This window comes from Ostrea edulis, chromosome 1 (assembly GCF_947568905.1).
Source record: "Ostrea edulis chromosome 1, xbOstEdul1.1, whole genome shotgun sequence".
Classification (NCBI taxonomy): domain Eukaryota; kingdom Metazoa; phylum Mollusca; class Bivalvia; order Ostreida; family Ostreidae; genus Ostrea; species Ostrea edulis.
In genome coordinates this window covers 107,303,944-107,328,356 of record NC_079164.1, presented here as the reverse complement: position 1 = coordinate 107,328,356, position 24,413 = coordinate 107,303,944, and the positions used below count along the sequence as shown (strand labels likewise).

The 24,413-nt window shown below is 35.5% G+C and overlaps 3 protein-coding genes across 4 annotated transcripts; 2 read left to right on the top strand and 1 right to left on the bottom strand.

Annotated features, from left to right (window-relative positions):
• Window positions 1-36: 36 nt before the first annotated feature.
• LOC125667239 (coactosin-like protein) lies at window positions 37-2,068 on the top strand. 2 transcript variants are annotated; one of them, XM_048900600.2, is made up of 4 exons: window positions 37-222; window positions 422-504; window positions 781-938; window positions 1,638-2,068. In XM_048900600.2, exons 1-4 carry the CDS (start codon window positions 149-151, stop codon window positions 1,749-1,751), a joined length of 429 nt encoding a protein of 142 aa, XP_048756557.1. In that variant the 5' UTR covers window positions 37-148; the 3' UTR covers window positions 1,752-2,068. The 2 variants fall into 2 exon arrangements, with proteins under 2 accessions (XP_048756557.1, XP_048756564.1); XM_048900607.2 differs by lacking the exon at window positions 37-222 and adding an exon at window positions 282-343.
• Window positions 2,069-2,339: 271 nt separating this feature from the next.
• Window positions 2,340-11,897, bottom strand: LOC125667253 (UPF0434 protein Mmar10_2939-like). The gene is made up of 3 exons (XM_048900619.1): window positions 11,756-11,897; window positions 2,855-2,975; window positions 2,340-2,620 (listed from the first exon to the last, which is right to left on the bottom strand). Exons 1-3 carry the CDS (start codon window positions 11,790-11,792, stop codon window positions 2,470-2,472), a joined length of 309 nt encoding a protein of 102 aa, XP_048756576.1. The 5' UTR covers window positions 11,793-11,897; the 3' UTR covers window positions 2,340-2,469.
• LOC125667232 (ribonuclease P protein subunit p29-like) lies at window positions 11,873-22,528 on the top strand. Its single transcript, XM_048900591.2, has 5 exons — window positions 11,873-12,017; window positions 14,684-14,898; window positions 15,072-15,149; window positions 22,045-22,211; window positions 22,371-22,528. The coding sequence occupies exons 1-5, from the start codon at window positions 11,958-11,960 to the stop codon at window positions 22,505-22,507; spliced, it is 657 nt and encodes a 218-aa protein (XP_048756548.1). The 5' UTR covers window positions 11,873-11,957; the 3' UTR covers window positions 22,508-22,528.
• Window positions 22,529-24,413: the final 1,885 nt, after the last annotated feature.

The window sequence follows — 24,413 nt, the reverse complement described above, 5'->3', positions numbered from 1 at the left end:
GCAGCAGTATCATGTAACTTCCTTGCTATTGTACTCTGAGATCACCCCTTGAAATGTTCACCTCATTCACTTCCTTCTTTGGTCTTATTACAGGTAAACAAGTTTATACGCCCACCAAACCGGCGTTTTAAAGTTCTGTAACAGAGAGATGGCCAAAATTGACAAACAGGCAATTCGAGATGCTTACGAAGAGGTCCGAAATGACGGCAATGACACCAACTGGTGAGTGGAAACAATCACCTCTCTGACACCATTGAAATATTTTACCTGTATTAAAAATGATCACATTTGAAATTCGCAATGAACCGATGACTAAGTGATTAATCTTACAGGACACCGTAGTGTAGGTATGACTGTTTGAATCCTTTGTTTAAAATCTATGCATAAAAACGAATTTTAATTCATATTTATTTTTATTCAGGGCTGTGATGAAATATGATGGATCAAATATTGTGTTAAACTCTACAGGTTGTAGTTTTGATGATTTCGCGTCCAACTTTAGTGGTAAGTGAAACATACTAAAATAGATTGACCAAAAAAAAAAAAAATAAAAAAAATAATAATAAAATCAAAAATCAAAATATCTCTGAAAAGTCTGTTAAATCGCATTTATGTATTTTTAAATCAATTTAAACTTATGTAAATATCCATTTGGTCATGATCCTGGTACGTGTACTTTTAAAAAAACATTTCTGTCTGTGTTTTCTTTATAAATAGAGCTGCAGTGTTGAATGTAAGCTTAGCATGTTAGACCACTACAGTATTTGAATCTGTTGATAGATGACGATCGGGTCTATGGATTTTTACGTGTTATAGCAGGCGATGAACTCAGCAAAAGGACTAAGTTTGCCTTGATTGTGTGGTTAGGTAAAAATGTATCCGGATTCAAACGAGCAAGAATGGGTCCTGACAAGTCATCAGTTAAAGAAGTTATACGAGTAAGTCAAAGCCAATGAAAATGTTGCTGGTGTTGTTTTATAATTTTAAACAAGAGTAACTATACAAGTATGGGAAATGGGTTTACATACACACACAGAGCACAAAATGACCAACGACACAAACAGATTGTTAAAATTTTTAGGACGACATAATTTCCACTGGATATTTGGACTGGGCTCGGCAGGATATTTGGGCTGGTGCCTTCACCGAAGGCGTCAATCCAAATGTACGTCCAGCCGAGATTAGGAGCGATCTAGCTGTCCCTTGGGACAAACGAAAGGTTTACATATTTGATGGCTTAAGATAAAACAAAAAAAAATTAAAAACAATAAAAAACACTTGAACTAAAACTGCAAGCGTATATATGTTGCAAAGAAAAGAAAAAAAGATTGGCAATAAACATGTAATTTGCAATATAAATTAATTAAATGTACATTAGTGCTAGTGAGCATTTTAGCGATCTCATATGAACCTTTCCGTTTGTCCTGAGGAAGGGACAGATAGATAATTCCTAAAATTTGACAATCTAATTTTTCGTGTCGTTGGTCATTCATTTTTAGTGCTGCGAATAATTCTTGTATTTGACTTTGTATTCCCGTTGGGGATCCGACACTGATAGGAACCTGATGTGTTGGAACTCGGGTGCTTCTCTCTCTCTCTCTCTCTATATATATATATATATGATTTATTCATTTCAGAGTTATGCTGTTGAGCTCATGATTAATGAGAAATCAGAACTGAACGAAGATTTTATCAGAGCTGCAATTATAAAGGCTGGGGGAGCAAATTATGGAACCGGAACTCGAGATTGACGTCACTGGACTCTAGTTCCCTAATATTTGTATTTTTCTTTTCAAACTGAAACATGTGGATTAAGAAAATTGAGCCTGTCTCATAATATCATAGTTATATATATTTATTGCTAAACATTCATTTGTTCACAGTTCATATACTTTTTTTTCTTCCAATTTTACAACCAGTTACAATGTAGACATTTACATGCGAAACGGGTGTGTTTTGACCAACGAATTGGATTGTTCAAATGATCAATCATGGCGACTGCCATGTCGAGTTACCCTTTTAAGTTGACAAGTGAAGAGCTTAAATAAAAAGCTACAACACAAATAAAGTATTTATCTTATTACTCAAATACTAATACGGTACTAATATGCAAACTCTGCGGAAACGTTGTCGCCAGTTTTCTGTCTTCAACTTTACAACAACACTCTGTACACTCAGTATTGTGCAATTCTTCAGTATAATTACGGACATTGTTCTGGCGATTCTTCAGTATAATTACGGACATTGTACTGGCGATTCTTCAGTATAATTACGGACATTGTACTGGCGATTTTGCACTTTTAAATGACAAAATTATCAACAAGTTTAAACTACATGTATATATGAAATTAATCCTTTTTATTGACATTTTAAGTCTCCACAATGAATATATTTAATATTTGTAAGAAACCGTACATTGTTTAAGAATGCAGGAAACCGTCCATTAAGTCCGTATTTTACTAAACTGCATTAGTTTTGTGTTTTGGGGGATTTTACATTGTCTTTTAGTTCATCTTTGATGATCCTGGCATCTTGTGGTACAAGATTGGGTATTCCACCGACGATTGGGTAGGCGATTCCACTCCCGTCACATATCAACTCATTTTTCTCTCTGTCATATCTATGGAAGGAAAAGATCATTTTTAACAAAGTAAAAAAATCTAGACAACTTCTTTCGCCAAGCGTTTTCGGTCCGCTCGGATTGAAAACATCTGACTTGTGAAGATGACACCACGAATACGAACACCTTTGCAAGTAACTGAATAGGTATATACATGCATTATCATTACACATTTTCACTTTTAATTTTCAACCATTTTAGCGTCATACAACAAAAAGTGTTAGTAAACAATACCTTAAAGGTTTTCTGGAGACCGGACACACCAGGATTTTGAGAATGCTTTCGTCAAAGGAGTTGGCCACACGACCCGATGTTGAAAATCTTTGAAGTGTTGGTTGAGTGAACAAAAATTTACCTGTTCAAGTATCAAAAATGTTAAGGATGACTCACTTGGATTTTCACAATCTATATTCAGATGAAAGTTTTCTGGTGTGTTTAATATTTTCCAGTTTCCGGCAGCTTTTTGCTAACTCAAAATACCTACCGTAATTAGTCAATTCAATTTTGCTAATTGATTCAGTAAATTAATATTTGCAGCTTACGCTTGTATAAATCGAATCAAACTTTTCACAGGCGTGGGGAACATGGATAAGATCGTAGGTAGGGTGGGTGCGTGAGTAAAACAATGCATGGGATTTGGGGGGCCCAAGAGGGTCTATTCTAGGACAATGACCGGAAGCTTATATGGTGTCTATGTACCCCTATAATAGAAATAATCTACACATCTATTCCCAAATATGGTCATCTAAATAACAATAAGAGGCCCATGGGCTACATTACTTGCCTGAGTCACCATAGCAAGGTCATGCTGTTGTGATTGTTAACAGTTTTTTTTAGTCTTTATTCCCATGAACAATTTTGACCCCACCCTAGCCCCAAAGGGTCATAGAAGGAAATGAAAGGTCTTCCAAAATAAATCTATATACAAAATATGATATTTAAGCTCTACCTTAAGCAGTTTAGGAGATATTTTGGTAAAGGACAACCTACTCCTTCTAAATATTCATTTAGTTTCGATTTAGTATCAATAGCACTAAAGAAGATGTGAATTAAATGTTTAACACATAAATATTATATACTAAGTTTGGCGTCACCCTGGGGTAAAAAAAAATTACACTTTTGGTAGAGGCCTTCCTGCTCTACGTCATTATGCATTTAGTTTTTCTTAAACATGTGTGGTTCTAGAGAAGAAGACTTTTGAAAAATGGTCAATTTTGGACATTTTTTTGCTCTGCCCCTAAGGCTGCAGGAATCCTGAAATTTACAATTTATGTCCCCCTTATTCCAAAGACGATTCATTCTAAATTTGAAAAGAATTTGAATGGTAGTTATCAAGAAGCTAAAAAATTCTATTGTTCACACACTTAATAACTGACCACTTTTGGTCCCACCCTAATACAAAAACCCCTACCCCTCCAGGGATCATCAAATTTATAATTTTGGTAAAAGACTACCTGCTCTTTCTAAATATATCTATTTAGTTTCAATTTAGTATCAATAGCACTATAAAGATGTTATTTAAGTGTTTTACACATAAACACTATATACTAAGTTTTGCCCCACCCTGGGGTCAAAACCCCTACCCCTGGGATCATCAAATTTACAATTTTGGTAGAGGCATTCCTGTTGTACATCATTATGCATTTAGTTTTTCTTACAAATGTGCAATTCTAGAGAAGAATTTGGAAAATTGGTCAATTTTGGGCAGTTTTTGCCCTGCCCCTAAGGCCCTGGGGGTGCAGGAATCCTGATATTTTCATTTTGTGTCCCCCTTGTCCCAAGAATGCTTCATATCAAATCTGAAAAGAATTCAAATGTTATAGTTATCAGGAAGAAGTTAAAAAATGTTCAATTGTTAACGCACGACGACGGACAACAACCAATTGCAATAGGTTACCCGAGTTTACTCAGGTGACCTAAAAACTTGAATCCTCACAACTTGGGAACATTTGCATTTTAATATGATTTAGCATGGCCCTGCTATTCTTGAAAAGAATTTGTCTTAATTAATTTCCTGTTTATTACACCAACACCAAAATTAAGATCTTCAAGAGCAACGTGCTTGGGGTCCTACTATATGGTGCTGAATCTTGGAAAGTAACCAAGTCTATTTCCAACAAGCTGGATGTATTTCAGACCCGATGTCTCCGCAGAATATTGCGCATCTTCTGGCCTAACACCATCTCAAATGACGAACTGTACAAAAGGACAAACACCACTCCTCTATCCCAGACGATCAGAAAGAGAAAATGGCTGTGGATAGGACATGTATGCAGAATGTACCCAAATTCCATCCCAAGGGTTGCTTTGAAATGGTCACCAACTGGCAAGAGAAAGAGAGGAAGACCAAGAGAGACCTGGAGAAGATCGGTGGAGAAAGAAATGAAAGATAACAACTGGAGTTGGGGACAGGTCCAGAAATGGGCAAAAGACAGACCAACATGGAAGTCTCTGGTGACGGCCTTATGTGCTGACAGACCAACATGGAAGTCTCTGGTGACGGCCTTATGTGCTGACAGACCAACATGGAAGTCTCTGGTGACGGCCTTATGTGCTGACAAGCACGAAGAGGACTAAGTTATTACAATAAAAAAAACTTTGATATATCTTATTGTGGCCCCACCCTGTAACCCCTGATGTGAACTAAGTTGAATCTGATCTACCTGTACATGCTTGCATATCAATATGACAAATCACCGGCCCTAACTGCTGTTGTTGAGATGAAGATTTTTAAAGATGTTTCCCTATAAATTCTTGTATAAAACTTCAGTCTTATTAAAATCAAATCTTCACTACATATGTAGCTCTTCTTTATTCTGATTGCCATGATTCATGCAACAATCAAAACAAAAAAGAGCTAGTGCAGGTTTATTTTAATCAGACTGGTAAAACGATGTTTGCATATTAATATGACTAATCATGGCCCTGATGCTGTTTTCGAGATGAAGATTTTTCTTACTTACTTTGATCCCATCCTAAGTTCTGGAGGCCATAATTTGAACAAACTTGAATCTGCACTACCTGGGGATGTTTGCTTATTTTATAATACAACTAATCATGGCTCTGAGATGATTTTTCCTATATGACACCAATGACAAAATTTTTATCCCCGGTTGTGGCCCCACGGTGTCCCCTAGGGCCATTATCATTTGAACAAACTTTAATCAACTTTATGTCAGGAAGCTTTCACATCTGGCCCTGTGCTTCTTGAGAAGAAGATTTTTAAATGACCCCACCTTATTTTTTACATTTTCTTGATTATTTCCCTTTTAGGGAGCATAACACTCAATTTCAACAAACCCCTTTATCTAACGATGATTTGTGCCAAGTTTGATTAAAATGACAGTGGTTCTAGAAAAGACTTCAAAAGATGCCATAAATTTTTTTTACTAATTCTTATTCACCTGATATTTTTCTTCAAAGCATACAGAATTACTTTAATGCAGTTGAATTAGTTTTAAAAGTTATTAACTTTACCTTAATCACATGCGTAAAAAGTTTGCATGTAAAAGAAAACAGCGAGAAAATTTTAAAAAGGAACCCATAAATACATTTGCCATTCTTGTTCGGAACTCCTGTGCATGCATATCATATTCGATTCATGGAGTCTGGTACATAGATGAATCATATCCAATTTATTCTGCTATCTCAACTTTTTTTATTTTTTAATGTTGTTCAAACATATGGTCTGTTCTTTTAGGGTGAGTGTCATTTCTTGTTGATTCAAATCCATGTCTGTTCTACATCTATATACACCAATTTAAAACCAGATAATTCTGGTAAAGAGAGGTGAAATAATGGATTACATATCACACAGCCTCATAAATACGTACATACGATAATTTTAATAGTGGTTTTTCAAGGTGGACAAAATTTGTCGGAGGTCGGACCATACATAGTTAATTACCTCCACTGGTGTGGCACTTCATTTGAACATACCTGAATCCTTTTTACCCAAGCATGCCTTGTACAAGTTTGGCTGAAATCAGCCCTGTGGTTCTGGAGAAGAAGCCAAAAATATTTAAAGTTTATGGACGGATAGACAGACAAAAAGTGATCAGAAAAGCTCACTTGAGCTTTCAGCTCAGGTGAGGTAAAAAATAAAGCAATTGCTGTGGAATTCCTGAACTAATACCCTAGTTGCTAAATGTTGATTGCTGAAAGCTCAATTCCTCATTAAATGTTGATTGTTAATGATGACGATTGCTACATGTCAAATGCACACATATCAAGAGGGGAAAGAAATCACAAGACATATTTCCATATATTTGAAAAAAGAGAACAAAAATGATAGATAATGTTATGGACTATGGTCTGCAAATAACACTACAGATCCCGCGTGAGTGAGGTCCTATTGTAGTTTGATACCAATAAACATCATGTTTTGAAGTGACTTGTAAAAATTTCAATTAATCATGTGCTGATTGGCAGAATTTTTGAAATAAAATAATTTCACTGGTCAAGAGGACCAGTGAATTGATGAAATTAATTACTGGTCTGAACAAATATTTACTGGTCAGTAATTTAATTAATTGAATGGGGAAAAAATAACAAATAAACAAAATGAAAGGTGAAGATAATGAACAGTGATCAATCTCAAAACTCCTATAAGCAATACAAAATAGATAGTTGGGCAAACACATACCCCTGAACACACAAGAGGTGGGATCAAGTGCCTAGGAGGAGTATAAAACTTGATACCAATGAAACTTCAAAACAAATTAATCATGACAGCGGTATTAGTAAATTCACACCATTTGAATGCCATCCATGTGGCTTCAAATGCCTTATTGAATAAGCAAACTTGTTCTCCAAGGGCGGCAAAGGTGTGCACATTTGTGTGAACAGCAATGGGACCCCAACCCAAAATGGCCTGCATGCTGAATTCTATTAAATCTCAGTGATGCATCTGTCCACAGGACTAATTAATGTAACAAAAGTTGTATAATTAGTGGCTTCCATCCATATTTCCTTATGATTGAATATGATCCGGAACAAGCATTCTGAGAGTATTGAATGGCAATACATAGTCCCCTACCAGTTGCAAAAATTACTGTACCATAACAATATTCAAAGTTCATTATGTATATAGGTTATGGTAAAAGGGAATATTGGGGAACCAGGATAGGAATGGTTGGAAATCAACTACTATTCGAGTAAAGACTAGACCAGGAAAAAAGAAAAATTTATAATTAGGTTTAGGTCTTTAACCAAGTCAATAAACTGTGACATGTAGGTGATCATGAATAATTTAGCTACAGTGGAGCCTCGTTAATCCAGACACTTTGGTTCCCAGCAAAATCATCAGGATAAATGAAGCGTCCGGATAATTGAATCGCATATTTTCTAGCTTTGCATAAGTAACCGATATGTGCCTACTTTATTGATGCATAGTGAATTAAACATATTCTATCATTGGATTTAACCATTTGCATTAGTAAATAAATTGTGATAATGTTAACATTTACATGTATTTCAAAGCACTAAAATTTAATGTACGTGTTCAGAGTATTTGCCTGTGCTTACATTGTACATACATATGATCCCTACAAATAAATATACAAAACTGTGTACCGTATGCACTAAAACAAATAATGAAGCACTTTATGTAACTATAAGTAAATAAATCATTAGTAACTAACATAATCATTTACACTTCAAACATTTCATCACACTTTTACTTCTTAAAGAGGCCGGTAATTTCCATGTGTCACGATTCACGGGTTCGGCGGTCTGTTAAAACAATCTTCATCGTCCAAAGTTGATATAAGAATTTCGTGATTATCATGTCAGTTGACAACATTCTTTAACCAAAATTCAATCTGCCAGAGTTTATATTTCTTATTCTATAATTATCCAAGACAATATCGGGAGAACAAAATCATTTAAGCTCGTAATATCAAGACCTACTACTGCTTTGATCTAGTCACGCGCACCTATTATTTTCATGATAACGGAACAAAACTCGGGTGAAACAAACATTACAGGTACATACAGAATTTAATTGTCATTTTCCTTAAAATGGTAATTTTCTCATTTCTACCCAGAGTTTAAAAATTCGAAAGCAATAAAGCTCTACAACATCGTAACAAGAATCAATCGTACACAGGTACATTCTACATGCGTGACATTCTAAACATTAAAAACTTACTACATATACATGTGCATGAACATACATGTATATTTCACGCCAATCAACAGTATAAAATCCAGAATCTAGAAGTATAATCTACACTCTTTAGATTTGAATAAGCCGATATCAATTTACGAATCAGTACAACTGATATGTGTAGCAGTTTAAAAAATATCATTACGGCATGATGTTTAATTTATTAACACTATTAGGGTATTGATCAAGACTATAAAACGATATGCTACAGATTTATTTACAAAATTCAACACTACACGCAATAAAGATCTTATGTGCGAAAATTGGCAATACAATGCCTTGATCGGCATGTGCTATCTAAAGGACTTTTCATCACACACCACCTAATTGGAGGGAGGTGTTGACAGGGTACAGGTAATTGCTTCAATTAGACAGTTTGGCTTGTTTTCTTTACAATTTATGTATATTGTTGTATCACTATGCTAGAAATTTTAATGAGTGTAGTACTCTTATCTACAGAGATAAAAAACTTGGATGTAAACTAAACAATTCATGCTATTTTTCTAAGTCCAAGGAACATAACTTAATGAAAAATCAACGGACCAAGACACAATTCAAACTTGATCTGTAACTTGTTATGACAAAGCAATGTACCAAATATCAGATGAATATCTGCAAGCACAAACAAAAAAAGTCCGGAAAACTGATAATTCATGCTTTTTTCTAAGTCCAAGGGCCATAACTAAGTGAAAAATCAAAGGACCGAGACGAAATTCGAACTTGATCTGTAACTTGTTATGGCAAAGCAACATACCATATATCAAATAAATATCTGCAAGAACAGAGAAAAAAGTGTAGAAAGCTGGACAGACAGACTGACGGAGCGCAAACCTAAAGTCCCCTTCAACTTCGTCGGTAGGGGACTAAAAATATGAGAAGAAAAGCATCTAATTTCACACTTGCAATGTCTATTCATTTGTTTTTGATGTTTGGTACTCTATCCCAAATCAGAAAGCAGCTTAAATTCATTTAGTCCATTTCACAACTCATTTAAAAATCAAGCATGTAAAGAGGTTAAAGTTCCGAATTGATCGTTTACACATTACCGGCCCTTCAGACTTATGATATACAAAAGAATCAACGGATTTAGGAAATATTTACTGGTGGATTTCAAAAACTCTGGATTGGGGTAGTAATTCTCCTCATAATTACAAATACAAAGTATCATTGTCTAAGTTTATCTATGAATCAAACACCTAAATGAAAGTCATATAAAATGGTGCTGAAAAAATCCTGCCTGACGAGTTCAGTGTAGGAACAAATTACTGCTTGCTTGAATGGGCCTTAGTAAGGCTTGCCTAAAAGTTTACATGTGTAACAGGAAAGGAGAAAATCCAACAGACCAGACCAGGATTCGAACCCAGTATGGTCCGTTTCCTGTTACATTTGGTGCCATGACCAGGATTCTGGAACTAACAGGCCAAAATGCCTGCCAGGGTATAAAAATCCTGGGTTGATGTCTTCAAGGGGTGAATACATTTAAGGAGGGAGGAATGTAACAGTCCGCTGGGTTCGATAGCCAGTGGCCAGATAGCTCAGATGGTAGAGCACCTGATTCAGGAGGCCTGGGTTCGAGTCCTGGTCTGGTCCATTGCATTTTCTCCTTTCCTGTTACATTTGGTGCTGAAGACCAGCCTCTGGAACTGACAGGTGAAAATACCCACGAGGGGATAAAGATCCTGGGTTGATGTCTTCAAGTGTGAAGACATTTAAGAAGGGAGGAATGCATGTAGCTGTCAGCTGGGTTTGATTGCTGATGGCCAGATAGCTCAGCTGGTTGAGCACCTGTATTAACGACTTCAGTTTGTCTCAAGTTTCACAAGGAATTTTATGCATGAAATGTCACAAAATTGACGACATAATGTCCATATTCTCACTGGAGAATTGCTTGCATGAATAGTATAAAATCAAAGTCTGATCCTGTTGGAAACATTTCTATAAATCATGTAGGTGTGGGTCAGAGTGTAGGAATAAGGATGAAAACATAAGAAACTTTCATGACATGTTTGCATTTTCAATTTTAGCAAAAAAGTAAAAGTCTGTGAAAATTCTTTCATAACTTTCCATACAAATATAAAGCCATCCACTATAACTATTCTTTCATAAAGAAATATTCTAGGTGGAGTGCTTTAATACAGGTGCATGAATGATAATTAATCACAGATGAATATCTATGATAAAAAAATTTCATCTGTCAATTAGCGATCAGCATATTTGGTAAACAAACAAGATTTAAGGGGAGGGAAGGTACATCTGGTGTATGCCCCAACTCCCCTTTCCCCTCTAGTTAAGGTAAATCATGGTCTCTTGTTTAGAAAATAATAATAATAATAAATGAACAATAAAAAGAGGCAATGATTTTCTACTCTCGGAGAAATGAATTACAAGATATTTTGATTTATTGTTACTTTTATTGAGAGAACTTAAATTTTATTCGAAAAAATCCTTTAAAATTTGATTCATTTTACTAATTTCATTTCATAAAAAATGACAGAAAACAGTAAAAACAACCACAAAGAAGACACATTCCAAGCCCTATAAAATCCAGGAGCTTCGGGGGTTGGGGGGGGGGGGGGGGTTGGGGGGTTGCTCCTAGGAAACGTTCAGGGCCTGGAAACACAAGGGGTCTTGAGGTGTCCCTCATACGGCTAGACTCCCTGTCTCATGACGTTGCACACCCCCATCAATTCCTGGATCCGCCTCAGGTAAAAACAACTAGCAACGTGTGATATCTGAGACTGCACTGTACTGTGAGTGTACATTTAACAACTAACATATCGGTTCAGCTCAGGATTTCCAGGACTGAATACTTTTTAAAATGTTATAATCTGATAATAGTATTAATACCCAAGTACTGTTCAGTAGACTCTACTTGGGGAAATGAAATATACTTATAGAGAAAATGCTTTATACTTTTTCAATTAAGTGACAACAATAACCCCAAGAGCAAATAATAAATGCAATACCTTGTCCAATTACGTATAATGCCCGTCTACAAATCATTTTCCAGTCAGAATCTGTACCTCATTTTAACCTGTCCCCTACTCTACACGTCTTCTTTTCTTGAAGAGTTCTAAACTAGTCCCTCGGTTTACCTCGGTTAATTACTTTAACCTTAGATGTAATCGCCCGAGGTGTGCCGAGTGCAAAAAATAGTAAACAGTAAATATGATGTACTCGCCATTAAATCATGAAATATGCCAAGAAGCTAACACTTTTGGATTGAAGGTAATTTGAAATTAATATGAATATTCACAAGAACCAGTAAATTTGTTGGAATGAAACTAGTTTGTTTATTTGTTATTACTAGCTGATAATGGGGTGGTTAATCCGAGATTCCTCTGTCCCGGTACATGTGCATAGGATTACCAAAATACCCTCAGAAAACACCGAAATACCCTCTCTAACCTATCGAAATACCCAATTTTTTTTCATTTTGCATTACTGTGTGTAAGAATATTTTTAATTTAAAAAGAAATTTTATTATTTATATACATATATATATTTAAAAGTAGCTGCAGAACTGTAGCTCTCCGAAAAAAATTATGTTGACAGACCGGAGAGCTACAGTGCCACTCATAGTAAAAACTGTATATTTATTTCGCACGAAAAGCTGCGCTCGGTTCTAGGTTTATTTCTCCAACTTCGTACACAATCTACCCAAAAGCATGAAATGAAAAAATTCCTCAGACATTTATCAACTACTCTCGTCCCTTTACTAACCTTACAAATGTTTACGAGATCTCACTTACAAGTAAACATGGCTGTAGATAGGCGAAGATTTCGAACGTATGACTTTCCGAGACTGATCAGAGCCATTTAAAACATTTGTAAGGTTTGTAAAGGGACAAGAGTAGTTGATAAATGTCTGAGGAATTTTTCATTTCGTGCTTTTGGGTAGATTGTGTAAGAAGTTGGAGAAATAAACCTAGAACCGAGCGCAGCTTTTCGTGCGCAATAAATATACAGTTTTTACTATGAGTGGCACTGTAGCTCTCCGGTCTGTCAACATAATTTTTTTCGGAGAGCTACAGTTCTGCAGCTAATTTAAAAGGACATGGGCACAATTTGAGCTGAAAATATTCAAAGTTTATTTGCCATTTTTATTGTTTAAAATGCTTCACTAAGGTATTTCTATTGGTCATAAAAAAATTGAATGTCAGTTGACGAGGTACATGGAAGATAGAGAGCTCACAATTCTTTGATACGTATCCTCTTTTAGTAGAATTAGATTAAGTGCACATAAACTTGCAATAGAAAGTGGTAGATATAATTCCACATCAATGAATGAAAGATAATGTAATGCTAGCAATACTGGTGTGATCGAGGATGAAATTCATTTTCTTTTTCAATGTAAATCTTATTCTAAGCTAAGAAACACCTACCTTAGAAACATTTATAATATAACACAGAAAAATATTACTCTGGACATGATACATGTTACAAATATATTTTAACAGTGATATACATAAAGTCTTAAAAATTACTGTGAAATTTATTAGAGACTGTTTTGAATACAGAAGTCAATTACTTTCGACTACATAAAAATTGTGTTAACGTTATGTAGTGATGTCCAATGGGCCGTTGCCAATTATTGTAAATGTGTTTGTGCCAATAAATATTTGTATTTGTAAACAAGGCTCGTGTCCTGTTTTTAGCTCACCTGAGCCAAGGGCTCAAGTTAGCTTTTCTGATCAAAATTTGTCCGTTGTCTGTCGGCGTCGTAAACTTTTCACATTTTCTACTTCTTCTCAAAAACCGCTGGGCCAATTTCAACCAAACTTGGCACAAAGCATCCTTGGGTGAAGGGCTATCAAGTTTGTTCAAATTAAGGGCCATGTCCCTTTCAAAGGGGAGATAATCACAAAAATGCAAAAATAGGGTGGGGTCATTTAAAAATCTTCTCAAGAACCACTGGGTCAGAAAAACTGAAATGTACATGAAAGCTTCCTGACATAGTGCAGATTCAAGTTTGTTCAAATCATGGCCCCTCTGGGGTTGGATGGGACCACAATAGGAGATCAAAGTTATACATACTAATATATAGAATAAATCTTTAAAAATCTTATTCTCAAGAACCACTGGGCCAGAAAAGCTGAAATTTACATGAAAGCTTCCTGACATAGTGCAGATTCAAGTTTGTTCAAATCATGGCCCCCGGGGGTTGGATGGGGCCACAATAGGGGATCAAAGTTTTACATACTAATATATAGGATAAATCTTTAAAAATATTCTCAGGAATCACTAAGCCAGAAAAGCTGATATTTACATGAAAGCTTTCTGACATATGTCAGATTTCAGTTTGTTAAAATCATGGCCCCCAGGGGTAGGATGGGGTCACAAAGGGGGATCAAAGTTTTGCATACAAATATATCTAAGGGAAATCTTTAAATATGAGCGAAGGTGACTCAGGTGAGCGATGTGGCCCTTGGGCCTCTTGTTGTTTACATATAAGCTAGTAATCCGAGATTCCTCTGACTCTTACCCCCGCTTTTATATTGTGACGTGTGGGGGAGAGTCAGAGCAGACTCCATATTGAAAAGTGGGAATTCAGCGACACCAGCTGGTGTCGCTGCTTTACCTATCTCTTACAACTTTATTTCGCGAATCTATCTTCCAAGACGCGAGGATTCAGTTATCGGATGATTATTTTACAAATAGATTAATCATGATTAATACAATGCTATCGCTGTTTAAAAGATGGAATTTTTGTGTGTTTATGTGCTGACATCATGCGCAAAGAAATCGAATGACGAGGCGGCAACCTAATTCAAGTGATGCTTTATTCGTCGGTGTTAGAGTCGTTGCAGCAAGAAATGACCTCCTATTGTAACAGGCAAAAATACTTAATGAATTGAAATGTTATGCAGATCATGTAATTTTCAATTTTGTAGACAGTGGAGGATGATTTTGTCAACAACTTTATGAAAGCCACTCTTCCAGCAAAAAGATTACGCAAAGGGGAACTAGAAAACCTGGAGTACTTCAAACAAAATTTAGAAAACAAGCGTCGTAAGAAAACGTCACCTCCAGTGTCAAAAAGAAAGGGTCTCACGTCTAGAGAACGCAGAAAGCTCAGTTTGTTTGATGCACCAAAGGAAGGGCAAAAGTAAAAAATTTCATTATTTTGTTTTTAGCTAAAAAATGTTTGAGTCTTATTACTAATGGATATACATGTATACAAAATTGAAACTCAAGATGTAGTTTTGGTATTTGATGAGGTCGCAGTTAATTTAAGACTAATGGTGCTAAAGTTTAAGACATTTTACATTTTCCATATAGATTTGAGACATATCTTCCGATGCATGACTTGTGGAAAGACTACATGAGGCAGACATTGGGGTTAACAGACAAAATCAAGTAAGTACACAAGGTCCTCCAAGTTTGAATTTTCATGCACTGTCAGAAAATTATCTCAAGTTCTTGTAAAATTAAACATCTTGATCTATTTTTTCCTATGAAAAAATTGCACTATTTTTAGATAATGGAAACTACCCCCATTAGCCTCATCTGTATTGAAAGTTAATTTCTGATCAACTTTTGTCTGGCATCCATCTGACTTTTTCTCCAGAACCACAAGGCTAATGTTAACCAAACTTGCCAAAAAAGCATGCATGGGTAGAGAAGATTCAACTTTTTTCAAATGAAGTGCCATCCCCTTTGTGAAGTGGAAATATTTAAAATAATTAGTGAAAGTTTTATGGCATCTTTTAAAAATCTTCAAAAGACCCACTAAACCAATTTCAATCAAACATGACAAAAATCATCCTTGGATGAAGGGGATTAAAATCTGTTCAAATGAAGGGCCATGCTGTCTCCAAAGGGGAGATAATCAGAAAAGGAAAATATAGGGTGGGATCAATTAAAAATCATGTTCTTAAGAACCACTGGGCCAGAAAAGTAAAAATTTATATGAAAGCTTTGGGACACAAAGTAGGTTTAAGTTTGTTCAAATCATGACCACAGGGGGTAGGGTGGGGCCACAATAGGGGGCATCCCGTGGGGGTCCGGGTTAGAATAGGTCCTCAATACCCCCTTGCTTGTCGTAAGAGTCGACTAAATGGGGTGGTCTTTCGGATGAGACCGCAAAAACCGAGGTCCTGTGTCACAGCAGGTGTGACACGATAAAGATCCCTCCCTGCTCAATGGCCATAAGCACCGAGCATAGACCTAAATTTTGCAGCCCTTCACCGGCAATGGTGACGTCTCCATATGAGTGAAATATTCTCGAGAGGGACGTTAAACAATATTCAATCAATCAATCACAATAGGGGATCAAAGTTTTACATGGGGATATGTAGGGAAAATCTTTTAAAATCTTAAGAACGACAGAGCCATTATTAGTCCTATTAATATGTCAATCGTAACTTCTCAGCTATTTCCGTAACCGCAAATGAACCTCATATGTGGATTGACATCATCAGAGTCTGTTGCCATGTGTACACAAATGTAACTATGACATCACAGTTGTACGTTACAATATGAAATTTGAGTTTTCAAATGCATCTAAGATATCATACATATCTAAGGTACTCTATCACTATCATTTTCCACTTTAATGTTTATGTATTAGAGTGATGGTCAAAAGTCAAGGGTCAAACTGGACATAGGAATATACTGTTTACTCAATATCTTGACAACCCTTTGCTTGACAAATATCAAACTTGATACACTGGTACATCTTCAGAAGAAGATGACCCCTATTGATTTTTAGGTCACATGGTCAAAGGTCAAACTGGACATAGGAATATATTGTCTGCTCAATATCTGGAGAACCCTTTGCTTAACAGACATCAAACTTGGTACACTGGTACATCTTCAGGAGAAGATGATTTTGAGGTCACATGGTCAAAGGTCAAGGGTCAAACTGGATATAAGAATATACTGCCCACTCAGTATATTGAGAATCCTTTGCTTGACAGATATCAAACTTGGTACACTGGTACATCTTCAGGAGAAGATGACCCCTATTGATTATGAGGTCAAAGGTCAAACTGAACATAGGAATATACTGTCCGCTCAATATCTGGAAAATCCTTTGCTTGACAGACATCAAACTTGGAACACTGGTATAGCATAAGAGTAGATGACACCTATTGATTTTTAGGTCACATGTTCAATCCACTCTGAACATAGGAAGATATTGTTTACTCAATATTTTGAAATGGTTTGGCACTGCATGTACTATCAATTAAATGATGCTTGTGTATAACCCTTTTCAATTTTGCACCATGGGGGGCATACATCTTTTATAAACATTTCTTGTTCCTATGTGCATTCCATGTGACAAGATGGTATGTCCAGAGGTCTGTATTTGCCCTACTCTTAATTCTCTGTTCTTTATGGGAGTTATGAGATTGATCACTGTTCATTAACTTCACCTTTTCGCAAGATCCTTTATAGCATATGGCACCATATTTTTTAACCATGTGACCATTACCTTGGATTTTGACCTACTTTTAGAAAACCTAACCTATTCAAATTCTCTAGAACTTTTTAAGTTGGAGCTTTTATATTTTTGTTCCCCGCCGCGATGAGGAAGGCGACATGTAAATACTAGTGTCTGTCCATCACACTTGACTTTGTGGATGCAATTCCTCCAAAACCGCTCAGTGGATTTTGTTCAAATTGTTAGTCACCATTGTAGTTGATCATATTGTGCCACCATTTTGATTTGACAAATTGTACAGGAGTTATGGGACTTTGTTGAATTTTTACATGCTACACTACAGAAACACATTGTGGATGTACATTACAGGAGTTATGGGACTTTGTTGAATTTTTACATGCTACACTACAGATATCACACCGGTAATTATTTTCACTATATATTACTATAGAGGGGAAAAAATCATTAAAAATCAGTTTACAAAATTGATGCCGAATAACGCAGTCAGACACGTTCTATGTTACCTATCTCGTCTGCCGACACCAGAAAAACAACACCCTACGCGGCATTTTCGAAAAAAAATTACCCGCAAACAAGACTACCCTCAAATCCACGTGTTTTTCACATGTGTGTAAACAGCCGGAGTGCACCTCAGGAAGTAGCCTCAGCTACCAACAGCAAATAGTTCCTTTGTATACACTTGATTATTTCTACAAATTACACAAAATTTCCTAATCAGGGGTACAAAAATTAAGAGAAAAGAAGAAGAGGAAATGAGAAAAATAGCGCAAGGAAAAAAAATATTTCTTTAAATATATGGAACTACAATTGACTAAGTTCATTTTGATTGGACAATTACCGGTGTGATACCTTGAAGACAACTAAATCTTCATCAAAAAATGTCAAATTTGCACAGCAGGTGCCCGTTTCATTCATCAATAGTATACCCCATGCACACAGCGATCGGAGCAAGATAAACTGACGTAACTGGTGATTTACTTCCCCTGGGGACTATCGTGATTTCTGCCTGTTTCATCAGTGAAATATGAGGCGCGTGTGGTACTTTTTAAATTGAAATAACTTTGTATAAAATCAAGATATTTCCGCAAAAATGGTTTCATTGGAAAGAAGAATGATGAAATTTGCTATTTCAATCACTTATTAATCCTAAATTTATTTATACATTTTTTTAAATTGCTAATTATTTCAAATTTCTTATGAGTGAGATCTTTGGTTTTGTGAAAATCTTCAATTTTCGGTACTATAATGGAATCTGCATCTGGTCAATTTGGTATCCTAGAAGAGCCCATTAATTACGCTTAACAGATTAAACCAAGTTGATACTCACGGGTGATTAGTGTTTCAGATAATGGCCCCCTAATCTGGCAGTGGATGTGCATATTTAGCCTTTCTTCAAAGCAGGGGTAACACATTAAGAAGACTAAATACTGATTAAAACAAATAAATAAGACTAAAGTCTGACTGGATAATATGACGTTTTTAAACGTGTACACAAATCATACAGAATCATCCATGTAACTGTTCATTACAAAAAATTTAAGCTAAAACATTTCCTAAATTTTGGTTCTAAAGAAGATGTAGGTCAAATATCAAGGGCGCTCGGTATAGTGACGTTGAATTGCAAGTGTTCAAAATGCTCAAAACGGTAAAAATATCTAGTGACAAACTTGATATGCAGGACAGAACACAAATTTTTGGTCAACGCTTTAGAAGCCGGCAATAGAATTATGGCCTACGTCGTCAGAGCCTTGATATCCTGCTACGGAGGGGACTGTCGTAAATCGTGCCAGAAATATTACCTCGCGTGTTGGGCCCTTAAAACGAATAATTTGATATCTTCTGTGTTAAGGAGACATTTTGATGTTCATATGAGTGACCTTGACGGGCATTTACCATGAATTATCTGAATTTCTCTTTATGACATAAAATTAAAAATAAAATAAAATTTCTAAACTCTACGCAGAAATACAAAATCTCTTAATTGGGTTAATTTACAATAAGAACATTGAATCAAGAAGTCATAGAGTTATGTATGATGCTTATGAATGTCAAGGAAAGTCCATCTAACAGTTGCGCAAGGCAGGAGGAGGGGGGTGGGGTTATTGTGCAATATGCGTATTGTAAAATCGATGTGAAATTTTGATACGTCTTTTGGATGTGTTAAGTGTTAAAACCGCCGGTGTATGCTATGAAGATGGTGTGTTTATACAAATATTTACGATTTTCTAGCTGTATAAGACAAAAAATACGTTGTTGATACGTATTTAGATGTAATTGAAATTTCGCATTGTGTATTGCGTCATGTTTCTTGAATGACCTATTAAAACACCGTTTTGTTTTTCAAACCTCTTGTTTTGATATCCAGTGCTGATTTTGAGCCAATGAAAAGGGAAAGGACTGAGAAAAACTGGAAATTCTGAAATTCACGACTTCCTTCAAGGTATCACACCGGTAATTATTTTCACTATATATTACTATAGAGGGGAAAAAATCATTAAAAATCAGTTTACAAAATTGATGCCGAATAACGCAGTCAGACACGTTCTATGTTACCTATCTCGTCTGCCGACACCAGAAAAACAACACCCTACGCGGCATTTTCGAAAAAAAATTACCCGCAAACAAGACTACCCTCAAATCCACGTGTTTTTCACATGTGTGTAAACAGCCGGAGTGCACCTCAGGAAGTAGCCTCAGCTACCAACAGCAAATAGTTCCTTTGTATACTCTTGATTATTTCTACAAATTACACAAAATTTCCTAATCAGGGGTACAAAAATTAAGAGAAAAGAAGAAGAGGAAATGAGAAAAATAGCGCAAGGAAAAAAAATATTTCTTTAAATATATGGAACTACAATTGACTAAGTTCATTTTGATTGGACAATTACCGGTGTGATACCTACAGAAACACATTGTGGATGTACATTACAGGAGTTATGGGACTTTGTTGAATTTTTACATGCTACACTACAGAAACACATTGTGGATGTACATTACAGGAGTTATGGGACTTTGTTGAATTTGTACATGCTACACTATAGAAACACATTGTGGATGTACATTACAGGAGTTATGGGACTTTGTTGAATTTTTACATGCTACACTATAGAAACACATTGTGGATGTACATTACAGGAGTTATGGGACTTTGTTGAATTTTTACATGCTACACTATAGAAACACATTGTGGATGTACATTACAGGAGTTATGGGACTTTGTTGAATTTGTACATGCTACACTATAGAAACACATTGTGGATGTACATTACAGGAGTTATGGGACTTTGTTGAATTTGTACATGCTACACTATAGAAACACATTGTGGATGTACATTACAGGAGTTATGGGACTTTGTTGTACATGCTACACTATAGAAACACATTGTGGATGTACATTACAGGAGTTATGGGACTTTGTTGAATTTTTACATGCTACACTATAGAAACACATTGTGGATGTACATTACAGGAGTTATGGGACTTTGTTGTACATGCTACACTATAGAAACACATTGTGGATGTACATTACAGGAGTTATGGGACTTTGTTGAATTTTTACATGCTACACTATAGAAACACATTGTGGATGTACATTACAGGAGTTATGGGACTTTGTTGTACATGCTACACTATAGAAACACATTGTGGATGTACATTACAGGAGTTATGGGACTTTGTTGTACATGTTACACTATAGAAACACATTGTGGATGTACATTACAGGAGTTATGGGACTTTGTTGTACATGCTACATTACAGGAGCACATTTTGGATGCAACTCCTTGGACACCGCTGTACATATTTTGCAGGATTGTTCGTCACAATATGTAGTTGATCATATTACACTGCGATTTTGATTCAACAAATTAACAGGAGTTATGGAACTTTTACTTCAACGTTATTTGTGGCAGCGGGGGACATATAGCTATGGGTAGCAATCTTGTGTGTATAGACTTCTTATCGCAAGACCTTTCATTTCATACTATGATCATTGACCTTGTGACTTTGGCATTCTCCTCAACAAGGTCATGTTAGTCATATTGGTATTGGGCATCCCCGTGGTGTGTGAATTCAAGTTTGAATATATGGTTACCCTTTGGGGCTAGCCTGGGGCCACAATATAGGTCAAAAATTTTCATAGGAATACATATAAAAAAAAATCTTTCAAAAATCACAACAGTAGGGCCATAGTGACTTAGGTGAGCAATGTGGCCAATGGCCTCTTGATTTTGGTTTTTTTTTTATCCCCATAAGGCCTAAAATAAAAATTTTAAAATGCTGTTTCCACTAACCTGACTAGCCCTAAATTATACCCCCCACCTACCTAGAAATGTTTTTAACATATTGTTCAAGAGATCATTAAAAATCAGGTATTTGGAATTGACCTTTATATTTACTTCATAGGTAATTCACTTCAAAGCATACTAGTATTCAATAGTGAAAAATGAGCCCCTGGTGTTCAATATGTTAATATGTACCTGCAACTTAAATGGAGATCTTGATCATATGTTTTTTTGTTAAATTGTATACTCTTAAATTAAAGTTCAAGGGAAAAATACAATTGATTTCCTTCCGACCTATCCTAATGTTTAATTGAATGTAAGCAGAAACACTACAATTTATATTTTTGGCCTTATATAGACTTTCTAGAAAATCATGTGAATCACTTATAATTTGCAATTCTTTATTTCTATCAATGAGACATCATTTTCATGAACATTCCATTGTTTATCTGTATGTGTATACACAAATCATTCTTAGTCACGAGAATTTTATTTTTAGTATTTACAAATTATTCACAGGAATTTTTGGAATTACTATAACAAGACTGTATTTCTTTTTCAGAACCATTGATCAGCATAAGCGTGACAGTGTTCTAAAAGCAGATTTCCATGGGTGCTTTCTAACAGTATCCAAGTCATGTTGTCCATCATACATTGGTTCAACTGGTATTGTTATTATGGAAACAAGGAACACATTCAAAATCATCACCAAACAGAATCATATTAAATGTAAGCTCATTTCTGTCACAGAGAATACCTCAGATGAGAAATATTTCCAATAGAATCTGTATGTAAAACTAGTGCAACTACTGTAAAAAAAAAAAGAAAAAAAAAAAGTAATCAATGTTACCATTTTATATATCTTTATTTGTGTGTGGTTTTTTCCAGGTATTCCAAAAAGAAACAGTGTTTTCATGTTTGAACTAGATGGACATTACATAACAGTGTACGGAAACAATTTCTGTTGTCATCCAGTATTGAGATCAACATATAAATTTAAACCAAAGAAATATGTTGCAATATAATTAAAGTCAATTTGTTTAGAATTCAGTCTGTATTTCATTCAAATGCTGGTAGCAAATGCACTACCATAGATTCCTTATTTTATGCGAGTATTTAATTTCGCGAAATGACTCGAATATGTCAAAGTAAAATTATTCACTTTTATTTTTTATACTGCTAAAATACATGTAAAGACTCTTGATCAACAGAGTACTGGCGGATGTATGTTCTAAATAAAAGCAAAAGCGAGTAATCTTAATTTGCGAGTGATGATTTCACGTATCAGGAAATTACTTGATAATAAATTCCTCGCATATGTTTAGGAGTTCATAGTTTTACAGAAAATAAGTACACTTCAGGATCATTTTGTCAATCTTACTCATGACTAGAAAACTGACAAATCAGAAAAGGTCCCACAATGAAAAGTCTAAGTCCCACTACACCGTAAAAATAAAAATGATAAATCTAAAAATCGGAAGGGGTCTTTCCCTTTCTAATTCGAGCATTACCTTTAAATTCTATGAAAATCTTGTGAAGTAATGTCAAGTGCTATTATCTTAATATTAAAAATCCCCAAGGTCCTTAACTCCGTGATGACAAAACATAAATTCGAAAATCAAAAAGGGCCTTCCTCTGTGTAATCCATTATGTATAAAAATCTTCCTAAGGAAACTTGATCTATTGTGTGCCCTAGAAAGTGCTGACGGACAGACGTAGAGCGATTACCATAGGGTGCCTGCCATATGATGAGGCCCTAATAGCGTATATGAAAGAAGCAAACCAGTACTAGTCGTAAGACAATGACAAAGTTTAAATGTATTTACAGTAACAGGCAAAACTGAAAGCCACCTTTGATTAGTTAAACTCGATCAATAACTTAGCATGTGTGTGTGCAAGGGGTGGGGGATTTGCATTGGTCAAAGATAGTTTTTATGCTGAAGTCAGATTCAATCTGGCCCATACAGGTCATGGTCATAACCTTTAGATAATCCATATTGATTTTGGGATCAATAGGTCAAAGACACATTGGAGCAGTACTTTAAAGGATCCATGGACCAAATTGCTAAGATAGATCGTAACTAAGGTACAAGTCTTTCAGTAGTACATGTATTAAACTATTGAGTCCTAACTAAGGGTCCCACATTTATCAAAGAAGATTTAAAATGCCTTTTATGAATATTCACATGTCAAGCTTTACACCTCTTTGTAGTCATGGTGTAGGGGGCTTTGACATATTGAATCTATTATTTTACAAATTTTGGGCTGGTTGCTTTTGATAAGATTCTTAAATATTTTTTATCTCTCTCCATCCTTGTCATAACATTTTGAAATGTGCAAAATGGAGACTAAATGAAAGGTAATTTGCCAAAATACATTCTATTCCTACAGTGGTTTGGGTCAGAGGCACTGGACTCAGATTTTTCCTTTTTATTTTGCACAGATATTCATTTTCCTCCTTTTATACTCAATAAAATGTGTACCATTGAAAATTACTCCATTAGGCTGTATATTTATACATTGATGGTCAAACACGTGAAAGTATCACTAGCCCATGATTTGGTGTGAAATCATTAATAATTTTCCTGTTCTACATACCTAAGCTAAATTCTAGTCAGCAGTATTATAAAACTAGATGTGTTCTGAAAACACAAATGCACCTTAAGTGCCCATACTTATGAAAGACTTTCCACAATAAACAAGAAATGTTTCAGAAACAGGTACAAAATTGAAAAGGGTTATACACATTTATCATTGACTTGATAGTACATGTAGTGCTAAAACAATTCAAGATTTTGAGCAGACAATGTTTTCCTACATTCAGAGTGAATTTACCCTTGACCTTTAACCATGTGACCTAAAAATCAAAAGGTGTCATCTTCTCCTTAGGGTGTACCCAGTTTGGTGTCGGTCAAGCAAATAATTCTCAAA